The 16,317-nt window shown below is 51.4% G+C and overlaps 1 protein-coding gene across 3 annotated transcripts in view; it reads right to left on the bottom strand.

Annotated features, from left to right (window-relative positions):
- The window catches only part of ITGA11 (integrin subunit alpha 11), a 33,116-nt gene extending 23,126 nt beyond the window's left edge, over positions 1–9,990 (bottom strand). For 2 of the 3 annotated variants that reach the window (XM_072345892.1, XM_072345893.1), the window contains exons 1-2: positions 9,809–9,976; positions 3,894–4,005 (exon numbers count right to left, since the gene is read on the bottom strand). In XM_072345892.1, coding sequence (XP_072201993.1) covers positions 3,894–4,005; positions 9,809–9,860 — 164 coding nt within the window. In that variant the 5' untranslated portion in view covers positions 9,861–9,976. Of the gene's footprint in view, positions 1–3,893; positions 4,006–9,808 lie in introns of all 3 variants that reach the window. The other variant, XM_072345891.1, reaches the window with a different exon arrangement.
- Between the last annotated feature and the right edge of the window lie 6,327 nt (positions 9,991–16,317).

The following is a 16,317-nucleotide window of genomic DNA, read 5'->3' as shown; positions in this document are numbered from 1 at the left end:
GTCGTGCAGTAGTTGGGCCAGCACGAGCTGCAGCAGCCAGTGATGCTCTCAGGATAATACCACCTCACCAGCATCATCAGCAAAGCTCTGCTCCCAGCCTACTTGAAAATGCTGCATTTATTATTGTTATGGCTTCAGAAGGCTAATGGATGTTTATTCACTTCTACAGCCAGTTCTACCCATGCCTCATTTTTTTGGATAGTTAGAATGCTCAGCACGCAAGCAGCGCTGCTCCTGCTGCCCCATGGCACAGCCACCTCCTCCCATCCTCACAGTTTTTATTTAGATGGGGAAAAGGATGTGGGCGTCTGGAATATTGTGGTGGAAAGCCAAGGGCAGCAGCTGGGGCTTCTGGCTGGGAGTGCACTCAGATGACACACGGAGTGCCCCCAGCCCGCTCACATCTCTCCACTCACACACACTGCTGCAGACACCTGCCTTCAGCCATTCCCTATAAATCCCTCCCAGGTAGTGAAATGGAAAGTCCCGTCTGGTTCGGGAGCGTGGTGCTAATCTCATCAGGGTGGGCTTTGTGTGGCTGCAGCCCTTGTCCCACCCAACCCCATGTCCCCCATCCAGCTAGAGCCAGCTAGGGGTAATCCAGAACATCTGGTGGCGGGGCTGGGCCCTGCTGCCTTGGAAAGCTACTGCTCTAAAGATGCTGAGGTGATGGAGAGCTGAGAGAAGTACTTGGGAGAGGGATCTCCAAGAGCATTTCCCTCTGAACTCCACACAGTTCTGATCTTTGATATACATGTGCCTGCTGGGGATGGGTTTCATAGGATCATAAAGGTTAGAAGTGACCTCTCAGATCTGCAAGCCCAACCCCAACTCATCCCACTGACCACGTCCCCAAGTGCCACATCTCCACAGTTCTTGGACACCTCCAGGGAAAATGTCTCCACCACTGTCCTGAACTGCCTGCGCCAATGCTCAGCTCCCCGTTTCCATGCTTGAACATCCTTATTTTTCCCAAATAAATCATCTACAGCAACAAGCCTGTCTGGATTCATGCGATCCACACCTTACGTACTCCTAAACTGCAAGGAGCAGAGCAAGAGGAGCAGCTCACCTCTTTGGGACATCGCCATCACCCAACCCCTAAAGCACCTCCATCTCTTTTAACCCCCATATCTGCCTATGTCTGATGGAGAAGCATTGACCCCCACAGGCATCACAGCACCACCTGTGGCACCAGCACAGGTCCATGTGATGCTCAGACCTACCAGCCCCAGGCAGAGTTTGGTCTGTGCACGTTGGGATGAGTTTCAGGAACCTGCTGTCATTTTTTTCCATTGGCACGCATGGAGAGAACACAGCTCACACCTCCAGCTTGGTGAAAAAGGGAGAGAAGCAGCAAGAGGGAGGTCTAGGAGGCATTGCTGCCTGCCAGCAGGGAACACGACCCCACAGAGCAGAGAGCTCCTGGAGCAGTGTATTTCCAACTGCTTTCTTCCCCCGGAGTTTAATAACTGGGATTCTTTCCTCCCAGGTTTTCCACTATCAGGGCTGCCATCATAGCCCCACGTGCAAGCTGTCTGGCTGCTACTGCAAGGGAAAGTGCCACGATTCCAAATACACCTGCAGAATTACATTTGTGTACACACACAAATATTCCTATACTCTCACTCACACATATATAAGCTGCTTTGCAATCCTCCTGCAGCCATCCACTCTGGCCAAAAGCAGCATTAAAACAGTTCAGACTGGAGCAGAGGTGCCAAACTCCTCAGATTCCACACTCAGTATTTGGCAGCTGTATGGCTGAGCGCTGTCAGAACTGCTGCTCCTGGAGGAGCTACATTTCAGACACAGCCATTTCACTCCTCCAAGCTCCTGGGTGCTGCTTGCCTGGCTCCTGTCTTCCACTAGCCACAGTTCTGCCATATTAATCCCATTCCTTCTGCCCCTGGCAGCTCTCCAGCCTGGCTGAGGCTCTGCACGATGATTATCACATGGTTCTTTATGTCCTTGGTTTATACTATAGACATTTTTGTTTGTTCAGTCATTTATCCTTTAACCAGAATGAGTCACGGTGGCTTCATTTTTAATGATGTACACATTTAATAGACATTTTATACTATGTAATTGCCCATTCTAATACACACTGTATTTATGTATATGCCTACGCTTACTCAGGGCAGAGAACATCCATTTCTTCATGCGGTGGAGAAAAACTTTGTCATTTGTGGAGCCAGGAGTTGGACTCAGCGATCCTTATGGGTCCCTTCCAACACTCATACTGTATTCTATGAAAACAACAGCTCAGTGCTGGCAGATGTTGGCATGGAAGATGGGGGAGAAAACTATCTGAGCTGGGATGGCTCCCTGCTGCCACTCTCACAAAACTGGAGGGGATGGAAAGGACCCATGGAGACCACCCAGTCCAACCTCATGCCAATGCAGGGCCCCAACAATAGGTTGCACAAATGGATGTCACTTTGTCACTCGAGGAACATAGCGGCACCTGAGCCCACATACCATCCTCACTGGTTACTGCTCCCCACTGAGGTTTTGGCACTTGAAGGATTAAAGGAAAAATAGAAATAGAGCAGCAGAGGTAGGAATGTGATGGCAGAGACACTTTGTTCCTGCTCCTTATCTGCATCAAAGAACTGCAGTCTCTGAGCAGCTCTTTCCCAGGCTTAGCCCCAACCGCACATTTTTGGCAAGATTCTGCCTCCTTCCTGGCACTGCTGGAGTGGCGAGAGCCCTCTGCTGCACCTCCACACCCCAGGAAAGCTTCTGCTTGGGTTGCAGCCTGAATGCAGAAAGACTGTGAGAGTTTGGGGCAAGAAAATGGGCAAAAAGAGCAATCCATTTGGGCTCAGAGCAGCTGCGCTGCAGGGGCACATGCTCCAGCATCACGTGAAGCTCATGCATGGTCTCATGCATGAGATCTTCCCAGCAAAGCAGCAGCACTGCTGCAGTGAGTTGCTCCCAGGCTGTGCACAGAAGGAACTGCTGGAGCATCCTTTGTTTATAGGAGCTGCCTCACGGCTGCGTTCACTCCCTGCTCCGGTGGCTTTAGCCATGAGTAGTCCCTGCTGGCAGGCTACCCCAAATTCCTCATCCTTCTGAGAAAGCCTTGCTTTGGGTAAATAGCCACGTTCCCAAGCACAGAAAGGGTGAAGGAATTTCTGGTTTACTAAGTGTAAGCTGGACAGTGGGGAAAGCATCCCATGGTTTAGGTTCACGGACAATGAGGATGGAAAGGATCATCTCCAGTGTCACCAGTGCCACATGCAAACCTGCTCATGGACCACTGGGGCGTAGCAATGGGAATGCTCCAGTGGTAGGCATGACTGTATTTTGGAGGAGACCCAGCCACAAACTCCCTGGGAACTACAACATGTGCTCAGGACCCAACTCTGCCATGGGGATGATGTGGCCTCCTGGACTGCACCATCTCCTTTTCTACCCCATCCTCCAATACCTGAGCCAAATCCTGAGCAAAACTGATTGCCGTGTCACCCCACACTCCTGACTGCTGCAGGCAGCTCTGATCATTTCTGCAGACATCACTTCTTCAGTGGAAAGTCTATAACATTTTATAGATGGGATGGCCCTGACCCAGATGGCCCAGATGGGTTTCCAACAAGTGCTGGAGGCTGAGCAGCCCTGGGGAGCTGTGAACCTGCCTGGAGTGGGACGAGATCCCCTGCAGCACCTGCAATCCTTGCTCTGTGCACAGAACTTGGATCCAGCACCAAACCTCACTTAAACCTTGCATTTTCCACCCTCAAAACTTGCTTAAGTTTTGCATTTACCAGCACCCTTGTTACCCTACGGAGCCTGGGTAATGCCTGCCCCGTACCAGGAGGTTGGGAAGAGCAGGAGATGGGCACATTCCTATAGGGTGTTGTAGACCCCTCCTCTCAGAGCTCACTCACCATTTCTTGCCCCCAATATCATGCTGCTGCACTGTGTAGCCAAAATACGCATCCTTGGAGCCAACGATGATTTTGGGCCTCTTGGTGTCGATGTTGAAGGTGTCGCTGAACTCTGTGGAGAGAAGGATCCCATTAAACACAATATGGAGATGGAGGGAGAAAGCACTTGTCACAGCAAGGGTGGCCAGACCCTGAAGAGGTCACCCAGAGCTGTGTGGAGCCCCATCCATGGAGATATCCCACACAGCCCGCCCCAGTTAACACATGGGCTGGCCCAGATCCTCTCCAGAATTGCCTCCAACCCCAACACCATGGTCCACCATGGCACAAAGCTGGTTTCATCCCATCACTGCAGCTCAGAGGCACAGCACCACCTCGATAACCTACAATGGAGGAGAGGCTGAGACCCCAAATGCACCCACCCTTCCTGCAGTCACTGAAGAACATAGGAGATGTGAAGCTGCATTCTTGAGCCCAGCACCCAGCCACCCCCATTGCCCACCTCCTGCCTTCTCCAGGGGCTTTGCAGCACCAAAGAGTCAACAGTTGGATTCACATCTCACATGCAAGCAGAAGCTGGTGTCATGGGGCATTGCCATGGAGAACAACCTTATAGGAACTTGAGGTGGAAAGGACCTGTAAAGCCCATTTGGCCCCTCTCCCCTGCAATGAACAGGGACACCCACAGCTTCATCAGGTGCTCAGAGTCCCTCCAGCCTGACCGTGGGTGTCTGCAGGTACAGGGCATTCATCACCTCTCTGAGCAACCTTTCCTTTCCTTATACCCCATCTAAACCTCCCCTTTCCACAGCTGGGGTTGCTGCACTGCAGGAAAGGATGTAGGGCATCCAGCACATCCCAGCTTGTTTGCCTGCAGGCAGCAAGTAACTGCTGGGCTGCTCAGTCTACTGCAAATAAAGGATCCCAGCAATGCCCGTAAGGCAGCTTTAGAGGCAGCAGAAGGGTCATGTTCAGTACTCAGAGGGATACAAAGGGGTTGTAGACAGGAGAGGCTGGGAATGCTGCTTCCTTGGCAGAAAATTTAGGATGGAAACTGCTTTTGTAGGTAGGAATGTTAGGAGTGAACCTGATTTTCTTTTGCAGTCATAGTGACAAATTGGCAATATTGGCTTGATAAACAAAGAACTGCAGCCTCGCCAAAGGAGAGCTGAGGTAAGAAGCTTTATAATCCTACAAACAGAAATTCTAGAAAGCAGGGGAAGGAAAAAAAAAGGAGAGCGGGGAGAATGAGAGCCAGCACATTTTGTGGTAGTTTGACCTGATTTAACATTGCAAAACAAATCCAAACCTCCTTCGAGTTAACCATTGCCCGATGGAGACATGGAGGAGTCGAGCAGCAGGCATGGAGTGTGGCAGAGGGAGAGAAGGGTGCATGGGGGGGTGAGAATGTCCTCTAAATTTGCAGTGAAGGAGCGTTTTCCTCTGTCAGTGCAGCTAGCATGAAAGCAGATGGCTATGGGGAGCAGGAGTGCTGGGACAATTGGGGACACCCATCCTATGGCTCTTTAATGCATTGGGCAGCTCCTGGAGCAAGAAAGAACAATTGAGCTGTTTGCAAGAGGCAGCTTGGAGAAGAAAAAGAACACCAAGAGTGCAAGCGTTTAACAGAGTGCAAAGGTCTCTAAACAGGGAGAAGCAGGGAGAAACGTGAGGTGGACCAATTAATGCACGTGTGAAGAGTGTGAAGGTGAAAAGCAGTTTCCCATGGGGTTTGCTCCCCCAAAGGATAGGCACAGTGCAAAGGGGGAAAGCCAGACTGGGAGCTGAGCTTGGTTAGATTCTATTCAGGGTTAGAAAAGAGGGGAAAAAAAGGAGAAGCATGGTAAAAACATTCCCTCCCTTCCTTACTGATCCCCTTGAAATCCTTGGGAGGGGTGCAGCATTGCTGCTCTCAAATGCTCACATTTTTCTGGGATGTCTCCCCAGTGATTGAGGTATCACAACTCAGCGGTTTGGGGTCGTCTTCTCCCCACCTTCAAACACCTCCACAGAGTCCCACAGCAGGGACAGAAAGAAAGAGACCACAACAATGGAGCTCTGCAAAAGCCACCACCCACCCAAGGACCCCAAGCCCCCATTCTGCAGCACTGCTTGGGCTCCAATCTGCTGCTCCTCCTCTTTAAAAGTACCCAAAAGCTCTTTTTTTTCCTCCTTTAAACTATAAATAATGCTTGTGTAGACATGGGGGGCTGCAGCTAACCTTGACCCAATCCCATAGTGTAAACCCACTGACTCCCAAAGCTACAGAGAGATGGGCATGGGCTCTGCTGGCCAGCACACCCCATGCTTACAGCAGGTACCAGGCAGAAAAACAAAGCAGTCAGGAAGAAAGCCTCCAGACAGTGGATGGCAACACTGCTGGTCTGTGGACACAGGAGGGAAGGAATTTAGGAAAGCAGACAGATGTGGGTGCATTCGAGGTAGAAAGAAAGAAAATAAACGTGTCAAGATTTTAAGCCGGCTTAAATTAATGGAAGTTTCTCTGAAAGGTTGTCAAGGAGATTTAGCAACCCAGGGAGCTCAGCCTCATTTTCTTGTCAGAAGTGACATCACTGTCATAAATATGTGACCAAAACCCACATGTTTTGCTTGTGATCACGCCAAGGCAGGAAGCCTCAAATACCTCCTTTCCGAACTGGAACTTCCATTGAGTCCAAACTTTTGATTCTTGTCAGGTCAAATATTGAAAAGGGGAAAAATAAAGCACATTTGAGGAACAATACTGGGATGAAAAGGCACCTTTACTGCCAAAAAGAATAAAAGTAAGTCCTCCCTGCGCAGCCCTAAGCTACCCCTGCGCCTGGGATGCTCTCAGGGTCCCTGTGTTTTCCTCCTGCCCAAATCCAGTCCTGTGCCCCCAGCTGAGTCACAGAATCATAAACACCACTGGAAAAGAACACCAAGATCACCGAGTCCAACCATCATCCCATCTCTCTATGGTCCTCATGGGGTGGGTTAAGGTTCTGCCATGTTGCCCCAAGCTAAGAAGCTGGTGGCTTCTGCTCACTGTTTTGCTGCAGACTGTTGATTTGAGGAGATCTGAGCTGGGCAGTAGAGATGCTAGGATAAATTCATTCTTACTGAGGGCACCCCCAAAGCTAGTGCTGTTATGGCTTAGGACAAGGTGGAAGCATAGGGTGAAACACAACATCTTTAGCCCAAGAGCTGTCTTTACATCATTCGCTTTCTTATTGCTCAAACCCACACAGGAGAGACAACCTCCATAGAGTGGGACAGCACATCCAAAGCACTGCCACTGAACCACCACACTGCTGTGACCCACACCACCCCAGTGCATCCAGGGCAGCCAGCCTGGCTCCCATGATGGATCCCCGTTGCCACAAGGGCTTCAGCGGCATTGGACACTACTCTGCAATCCATCTGTCACACATACTGTTTACTTTTATGTTTAGGAGCGGCTTAGAGAAGCCTTTGAGGTTGATATGGAGTATTTGGGCAAAAGCTAGCAGGCTCCAAGGAGGAACAGGGCAGACCAGATGCTCTTGTGCCTCCCTCCAGCCTCAGCCTCTACCAGACTCTGCAGAATGAAACGTTGAAAGCACCACATTTCTCTCCAGGTCACTATCTCAAAGCCAGCATTTGTCATCAGCTATTAGGATACAAATGGGGCTCGGTGGCTGCCACAGCTGCAGATAGAGAGCCAGGGAATACTGGAGATGAACAGAAGATCAGTCATCGTGGATGCATGTGTTGTAACATTCCTGGTTACCCACAAAACATCTAACAAACAGCCTTGGGCAGTAGCTACAGCAGTACCTTGTGCTTCCACAGTTCAGCTTTCTGGCCCCCCAAAAGCAGGGGAGGAGCTGCGTGACCACGTTAATTGCAGCAGACCATGTTTAACAGCATTGAGGAAGGCGTTGATTATTCATTTGCAATGTGTTCACCAGGAATAACACAACCAGCAATGGGGGATGAATATCAGCTGCTCTCTAAATGCTCCTTTCCCAGGGGAGTTGCCAAGGGAGCAACGGGAGGCTCATCATAAGGCTCTGGGATGGAGGTGGACTTCCTACACTCAAGTTTCCCACTGACCACCAATGGCCAAACCTTGGCTGTTAAATGGAGGACTCGAGGTGTGAGACATTCCAGCCCTGATCTTTGGATTCTGCATCCACACAGCATTTAATTCCCATCAGCAAAACCTTAGGCACAACTGCTGGAGGTTCTTTGTGACCCCACCTGGACCATCCCAAACATGTCCCACAAGGCAAGCACGAGGGTGACCATTTGGTGATGGAATGACCTGATTTGTCTTCTCTGAACAAGGAAACTAACACAAGAAAGCAAATGCACACTGTGAAATGACAGAAGTTACTGCATCTAAGAATGACTTCCCAAAGAAAACTATCTTCATTTCAGTTCAGACACCCAGTCCCCATGGTGTAGGGTTCACCTCTCTTGCAATCCACTACCCAACACAGTACCTGGAGGGGTTTACTGCAGCAAGCCCTTGGCCTGGATTTCAGGCATTTGTCCATAGGCTGTGTAGCACTGCTAGCCCCCAGGCACCACGATGTCCCCAGTACTGAGTAACCTCTGCAGTAATTCCCGGAGGATGCCCCATGCCCACCAGCACTGGGGACATGGTGGTGCCTCAGGAACTCCCAGCCCAGCTGAGTGCCTTGCAGACCAGCAGGAAGCTACTCAGTGGTTGCCTGCACAGCAAAGGGACAGTTCCCAGCAATGCACACCCCAGCTCAGTGCCTACACACGGCACAAACTTGCTTTGAGTTAGTCAGTCCTCTGCACAATACACTGAAATACAGCCACAAAGCACTGGGTCTGGCTGGGCTGAGACCACCACATAGTGCTGGAAGCAGCGTTAACCCTTTCTTTGTCCCTGTCATCACCCTCAGGCACCATACAGACAATGATATCCACAGGCAGAAACGCTCAGCCTGAGGATTTTTATTCAGCCCAAAGCAGAAACACAGATTTAGCACAGCCCTGAGCACACTCTGTAATAGCTCTACGAGCAGCAGCTCTTTAAGAGGAGTTCACTAGGGGACTCGGTTGCCCACGTAATCATGGTCGGGGCGGCCGCAGCGCTCTGCCCCGCAGCTCCACGCAGGCAGCCCCGCGCCCGCCGCCATGCGAGCCCTGCACACATGGTCCCCATTAGGCACAGAAAAGCAGCTCCGCCGCGGCTGGCTTGAAACCATCCAGCAACAGCGCTATTAGCAAGGAGAAAAAACAAAAGGAAAACAAAAAAGAAAGTGTTGGCTTGCTTTCCATTGGGATGTTTAGAAATGTTTATAGTGGCATCAGCTCTCGGTGCTGCTGGGGATGCGCAGCTGCCGGCGGTGCTCCTGGTAGTGGAAATGAGCTCGTTTCTTCACTTTGAAGCTGAGCAGCCCGAGCTGTGTTGTGCAGGAGGCTGCCAGCTGCAAACACAGCGGGACGGAGCCTCCTGCAAGCAGGCAGCAATGGGCTGAGCTCTGCCCCGTCCAGCTGAACAGGGCTGCAGGAGCACATCCATAAGCAAGACACAGACCTGAAGACCTTCCTCACTTGTTGAATCCCCAGGCACTTCTCTTTTGCACAGCAACTTCACATGCAACAGGGTAAGTAACATTATAAGCTAGATGAAGGATCCAAAAATTAACCCAAAGTTAACGGTCCTGTTGTTTATAAGACTTATTTCTCCTCTGTTCTATACTCCAGAAAGCTGCTTAACTAACCCCACTCATGCCTGAACGGGGAAGCACTCCATCCTTTTCAACTAACTCTGCCTGCCTCCGAGGCGCCCAGCTCCCTCCCTCCTGCTCCAACAGCCCCACCAAACCTGGGCTTTCCCAAACACCTTCCCTCCCTCTGCCTAAGCCAGCAGGAATATTCTTTCCTAGGTACAGTGGTGAGCAGGCGCTTACCGGGCAGGAGGCAGAGGGAGCAGGCGAGGAGCATCCCGCGGGGAAGGTCCATGGGAGCGCCGGGGGCTCCCCGGCCCCGAGCATCTGCCGGAGGCACACAGCCAGAGTGGTAGCCCCGCTCGGAAAGCCCTTTCCTTATCCCCAGCCTTCCCCTGCTCCCTGACAGCAGGCGAGCATTGGGAGGGAGTGGGAGGGACGAGTGAGGCTTGGAGGAGGTACAGCAGGAGAGGGGACAGCCTGCACGCGGCCACGGCACCCTTTAGGGATCGGCTCTGCACTGGATGGGATGCAGCTCCATCCCCATGGAACCCTGCTGTGGTCCCCGTGCCTCAATGGGACTGGTGGCAATAAGTCTGCACAGGGCACCGCACTGTTGATAGTGGTGTCACCGCTGCTGTGCTATATAACCTCAGCTCAGGCACTGCACAAACTGGGAAGCAGCAGCAAAGCAGTAGCGCACCAAGGAGCACCTTCTGGGCTGCTCCCAGGCACTATGGGATACTTTGACTCTGCACCATCCTTGGGTTGACTTCCCTGAGAATCATCATTGACAGCCCTGTCACCTCCGGGTGGGCTGAACAGCCCCAAACATACTATGCAGCATCTGCAGAATGATTTTTCCTCCCTCCCCAAATCTGGAAGCAACATGCAGAGGATGCATCCACTGCTACAGGTTTCATTTCAGACCTCAGTAGCCCTTCCAAACCTTTCCTTCAATCTCTTTGTGCACAAGGGAGTTGCTGCCTGCACAGACCACGCTACAACAGACCAAGGTGTGCCTAACACTGCTGCGCTTCTTCCCAGCCAGCTGATAGAGAAGACCTAAAACAGCTCCAACCAGCAGCATTCCTATCTGCCAACTCTCTGCCAGGCAGATCAGGGGCTGCAGAAGTTTGCTCAAGATACTCCTCTAGAAGCAAGGGAGCAGACAGGAGAAGCAGTTCCTTTTCCTACTCCCCCTTCCATCCCACATATATATACATTCTGGGACACCAGGGGGAGAGGACACATGTCTGGAACAGAGATCAGAGCAGCAGTGGGATCCAAACTGTCTCAGAGATGCAAATGCTCTGGAGTTTGTTTGCATTGCTCCCCTTCCCCCAGCAAAATGCTGTTGGACAAAATCAAATGCTTTCAGCTCTCAACTGCTTGCCAGCTGTTCCTCCCATACCTTACTCTGAAAGGAAAAATATATATATATCAGAATTTCGGGGGCAGCAAGAGGTGAAGGGAGCAGAGTGCAGACTTGGTTTGGGGAGAGTTAAGAGTTCTTAGGTAGCTAAAAATCTCCATCAATCAGCAGAGATTTACAACACAAGCACAGAGGGAGCAACCCCTGCTTCTCCCAGGCACAAATGTCGTTCTCCAGGGCATCAGAAACAGCACAGGACATCTCCCTGCTCACAAGCCTCATGTTTCACACAGCACAATGGATGCCCCAGGATATGCAGCCCAGCACTTGCAATGCGGCAGCAGCTCCTCACCCAGCAGCACTGCTGCTCATCCCCAAAGCATGGCTACAGAGCTGTACCCAGGATTTTCCCCTCCAACCTGCATTAAGCTGGGGAAGCTTTCTCCTTCAGCCCTACTCTGATCCATCAGCTGTCCACCAGCAGCTTGCACATCTCCTGGGGTCTCTCAGTAACTTGAGTTGAAGCCATTTGCAGCACATCACTGTGTCTCAGCGCTGCATCCCCAGCACAAGTGTGGAGGGTTCAAGGAGAGGAGCTGTGCTATAACTGATGTCATGCTCCCAAAAATGTAAACAGCTGTCTGGGGAAGGCCTAGATGGGAAAACACAAACAAGGAAACAGGGAAATAATGGCATTTCACCCCCATGCAAAAAAGTTATTTGAGGAAAGCGAAGTTATTACAGGACATCCCATGATATTCCAGCTGCAAGCTCAGCAGCAGGGCTCTTTAACATCCAGAAAGCCTACAGCAGATAAATCTCATCCATTCATCATATGATACGAATCCTGCAGAAAGTAAAAAGCAGAAAGCTGGGCTCACATTAAATGCTGTTCTCCCTTTCTTTTTCTTGGATCCCAGTGCAGTTTGAGCACTGGTTTATCCAACCCAGGCAATGCTTTCCAAAAACCCAGCCTGCAGGAGAAGGGGGGACCCACACAATGCCCTGGGGCAGAGCACAGCCCCGAGCAGCTGATGGGGGTTATTTTTCATAGCTATCGTTTTATTTCTGACATCTTTTCCACCCCAGCTGCAATGAGCCCAGCAGCAGTGGGAGCATTCTGGGGACGGCACAGCAGCCATCTCCAATAGAGACCGGTGAGGCTAGAAACAAACAGCCCTCCCCAGCCCCGCACAGCCGCTTGGCAAAGCACTAGGAAAAGATGTGCTGAGATCTGTGCCTGGCTCTCAGCAAGCCCCAGCGATGGGGTTCTTCACTTTGGGTTCTCCTGGGGGCAGGGGATGCTCTGGGCAGGGATGCTGCACCTGCAGGTGCACACAGCACCTCTCCTGCTGGTTGCTCAGGCATTGCACTGTGCTGCAAAACCAAACCCACCCCCACATGAGTGGTATGAAGTCCTCAGGGCTCACCAGCAGCCAGGAACAAATGGATGGAGAAAGTGAGAGAGGAAAAATTTCCCTTGAAATCAGAGCAAAGCAAAAGCTTTTGGTGGGGGAGGGCAGCTCTCAACTTCAGCCCCATGAAAACACATGGCTCAGGTGCCACAAGATTGCAGCCCAAAGTCTCATGCTGTATCTGCAGGGCCAACACGTGACAAAGTCCAAACCAAGACCCATGCACTCTATAGACCATCACTGTTCTGCATCCAGACATTCCTGTGGTTAAACCAACCCATCCCTCTAGCAGAGGAAGCAAACCCTGGAGCTGAACCTGCACCTGAGCAGCGTTCTGCTTCCTTCAACCTCTCCTGCACAGAGCAGGACCTCACCCACTGCTGCTGCGGGCTGGTTGGAAGCAAGGATAGAGCAAGCAGGGCAGTCTCTACCCAGGCAGCAAGCTCACTTGGCTACAAAGCTCTGCAGGGAGTGACACGAGCTGTTTCTCAGCCGTTCCCAAAGGGAAGATCTCATGTCTTCTCCACATTAACAATCTTGGATGGGCTTCTTAAGAAATCTGGACAGTAGAAAGCTGTGCTGACTGTGCCCTTGCTAAGAGCCAGGAGGCAGTGCTGGATGACCCCAGGTTCTATCCTGAATCGAGCAAGGCTTTGTGCACCTCTCACAAGGAAAATCCTGCAAATAAACTTCAGCTGCCATCCCTGCATCCCAGCTGGGTCTCTGCTGAAGCTCCCACCCCAATGCTTCCAGAGCTAGAAACACAGCCTTGTATGCTGACAACCTGAACTTACTTCCCCTGTGTTTACAGCTCATCCCACACATTCCCAATACATTTCCCCACACATGCTCAGTTTTTTCCTAAATTCAGCCTCCTCCCCCCCCCAACTCCTGACCTTCAGGAGGGTGTCATGCACTGGACGCAGCCACTCCACGAGATGCAGGACTAAACTATGATACAAGGAATGTAAACAGAGGTCAGGAATGAAAATAAACCCCCCAGTTCCCAAATCCAAACAGAGGAAGGGCTGATGGGGTCACATGGCGTGTTCCACGGTTAGCTGCCCCATCCCTGGGATGAGAGCAATGTGGTACCCAAGGCTGCTCCTCCCCTGTGCTCTGGGGAGGGATAAGGGCAAGGGGTGCTCAGTGCAAAGCCAGACACCCCCCCCCCCCCCCATTCCCCTCTTGGGGGTCTCAGGGGTGGGCAGGGAATCGTCACCTGGGGATGGGGGGGATGAGGGGCACGTGGTGCTGCCACGCCTGACTGTCACGAGGCCTGCTGAGCTCAGAGCCCTGGAGAGTTGGTTGTCCAAAACAAAGGCTGATGTAAACACAAAGCCACGCTCTTCCAGGGATTAGCAGCTCTGCACGAGGCCAGGAAACCTTACGTCGTCTGAGAGCACGAGGCTGGAAATGAAAGCAGGAGGCAAGGAGGAAGATCTCAGGCAGACAGGCTAAAAGCTCCAGGGAGCCATCCGGAGGGCTCCAAGCACTCAGCTCCTCACCCCATTGCCTTTCTAACCAAAGCATTCCCTGCAGCACAGCTCGGGGAGTGACCTTGGGGTCCCAACACAGGGATCCCATAGCTTCTGGTACCCAGCACAACAGCTGTGAGCACCCTGGGCACAGCTGGGGTGGGTGAATGGGGAGAGGATCCTTCTGGTTCTCAGGGCTCAGTGTAATGCAAGGAAATAACTTCACCTCTGGAAAGCAGCTTGGAAGCAGTGCAGTGTTTGGAAGAACTCTGCCCTCAGCACTCCATCAGCATTGCTGTATTTATCAACCCTGGCCAGAAGGCTCCTCTCTGTGCCACCAGGCTCACACTCCAGCCAAGCACTCCCACAGTGAGCACCAAGGCTCTCCCAGCTCAGATGCACTTCCATACCTGGGTTTAGGAGGGTGCCAGGTCAATCTGCACAAACCCCTCCTAAACAATGTGATTGGAATATATCCTGCAGAGCCCCAGCAGCCAGGGTGCTCACTGCTGGGCGTTTCAGAGCTCTCTTGGCCCCCAGCTGTAAACATCCACCTCCCAGCAGACTGCTGCACAACTTCCCGACATGGGTTAAGCCCACTCACCCCAGCTGGAGCCTGTGCTGACCCTCCACAGGTGCTGTCCCAGTGACTCCACAGCTCAGGCAGTTCCAACACTGCATTTACAGAGCATTAGCCTCAATAAAAAAAAGGTACAGTTTGCTACTGAGGAATTTCTTTGTTTGCTTACCTAGCATTATTTTCCCCCATTTATTTAGTCTCTCCCTGCTTATTTCTCACTCCAGATGAATGAGTCCCCAAGCACTCCATCCACCACAAACCCACTGAAGGCCAAGCACTGCACTTTTGCACTGACCTACATGGAGTCACTGTAAACCCCATCACCCCAACCAGGACCAGAGCCGAGCACTCAGCCATGGGGCCGGCATACAGCACTGCATCCCACGGCCCTCCACAGAGGATGATGCTCCATCAGTCCCTCATCTACTTAATTGAAAGTATTCAAACATCTCGCCAATAAACCCAGAATATTTCCCCTGGGAAGTTTTCCACAGCAGGAAAAAAACCCTCTTGCATAACACTCAACTATTTATTATTAATATTATCTCCCGCTCCACAGAAGTTCTATTTACAGCTGCACACTTCTGCTGCCTCCATTTGCCCACAGTGCAGCAATTCCTCTCAGTCTGGAAAGAGCTGCTGTGCAATGCGAGTTCTGGAGTTCATTTCTCCTCCCTCCCCTCCACTTTAATTCTACCGAAGTGACACACAGTTAAGCCTGAAATCCAAACGGTAAAGCCATTCAAACTGATTCATTGGAGAGGATGCCAAACTGGCTTTGTGCAGTTGGCAGCCCATAAAAATCACAACATCATGAGGAGCTCTTGATTAATATGCTGCTGAACGTACTGGAGGGGAAAATATGCAACAGGAAAGTGACTCCGGGCACGGAGTTGTTTGCAAAGAAGGAATTAAGAAACAGACTCCCAACCTTTTTCCTCTTTGCTGCTGTGAAATGAGGAGGCAGAAGGGTGCTGTGCACATCCCCGATGCACCCAAGGGATGGAACAATGGGTACCAACCACTGGCAAAGCGCAGAGCAGGGCAGATTTTGGGGAGTGATGCTCCAGTTCCTCCCAACCCAAAGCCACAAAAAAGAGCAAGAGATGTAAATTTTTTCCACTTTGAAACAAAAAAAAATGTGCTTTTTTTTTTTCCCCCTCCAAAAGGAAAAAAATCACACAACAGCCTCCTTTAAAGTGAGCTCTAAGGGGATTCAGGAGCTTCAGCAAAGGGAAATAGAACCAATCTGAGGCTCAGTGGGAGCCAGGAGCAGTGCTGGGGTGCAAGTCACTGTGGGTGAAATAGGAACTGCATCCTCACACTGCTCTGATGGACCTGGAGAGATGGATTGGAGAATCTGAGTCACTTCACCATAGGAAATAAGCGCATTGCCCGCCCCCAAGAGGCAGTTCTATCAGCTCAACCAGCTCTCATGCTTTCCCAAAGTGTATCATCCAATTGTCTTGAATGCTTTTTTCCAAACCAGACAAGCCAACAGATTGGATCTGCTGTTGCCCATTCACCTGGGTCCAAGAGCAGAGCTGGAGCCCTGCAGACAGCCCTCTGTGAAGGATCAGGAGATGAGCCATTTTTAGACACTGGAGAAAGATGTGACACATTCCAGGTGTCTGGAGAGCTCTGGGCTCTGCCAGCTGTGCTCTGCTAAGGCCATTACTGGCCCAGAGCTGAAGAAATGCAAACATCTCAATCTCTGCCCTGCAGGCAGCAATGGCCAGGACCTCACATCCCTGTGCTGGAGGCATCAGCTCCTGGTTACCCCATGGGCCATCACCTGCATTAACACAAACACAGAGGGCACTCAGCAAAGTGTAAACCCGTCAGCTCTTTGAGAGAGCATCCAGTGTCCTATTTGGAAAGCAAAAGCTGGGGGCAAGGCGCTC

This window comes from Excalfactoria chinensis, chromosome 10, assembly GCF_039878825.1.
Source record: "Excalfactoria chinensis isolate bCotChi1 chromosome 10, bCotChi1.hap2, whole genome shotgun sequence".
In the NCBI taxonomy this organism is placed as follows: Eukaryota; Metazoa; Chordata; class Aves; order Galliformes; family Phasianidae; genus Excalfactoria; species Excalfactoria chinensis.
Note: the sequence above shows the minus strand (reverse complement) of the source record. Positions and strands in the feature narration are given on the sequence as shown.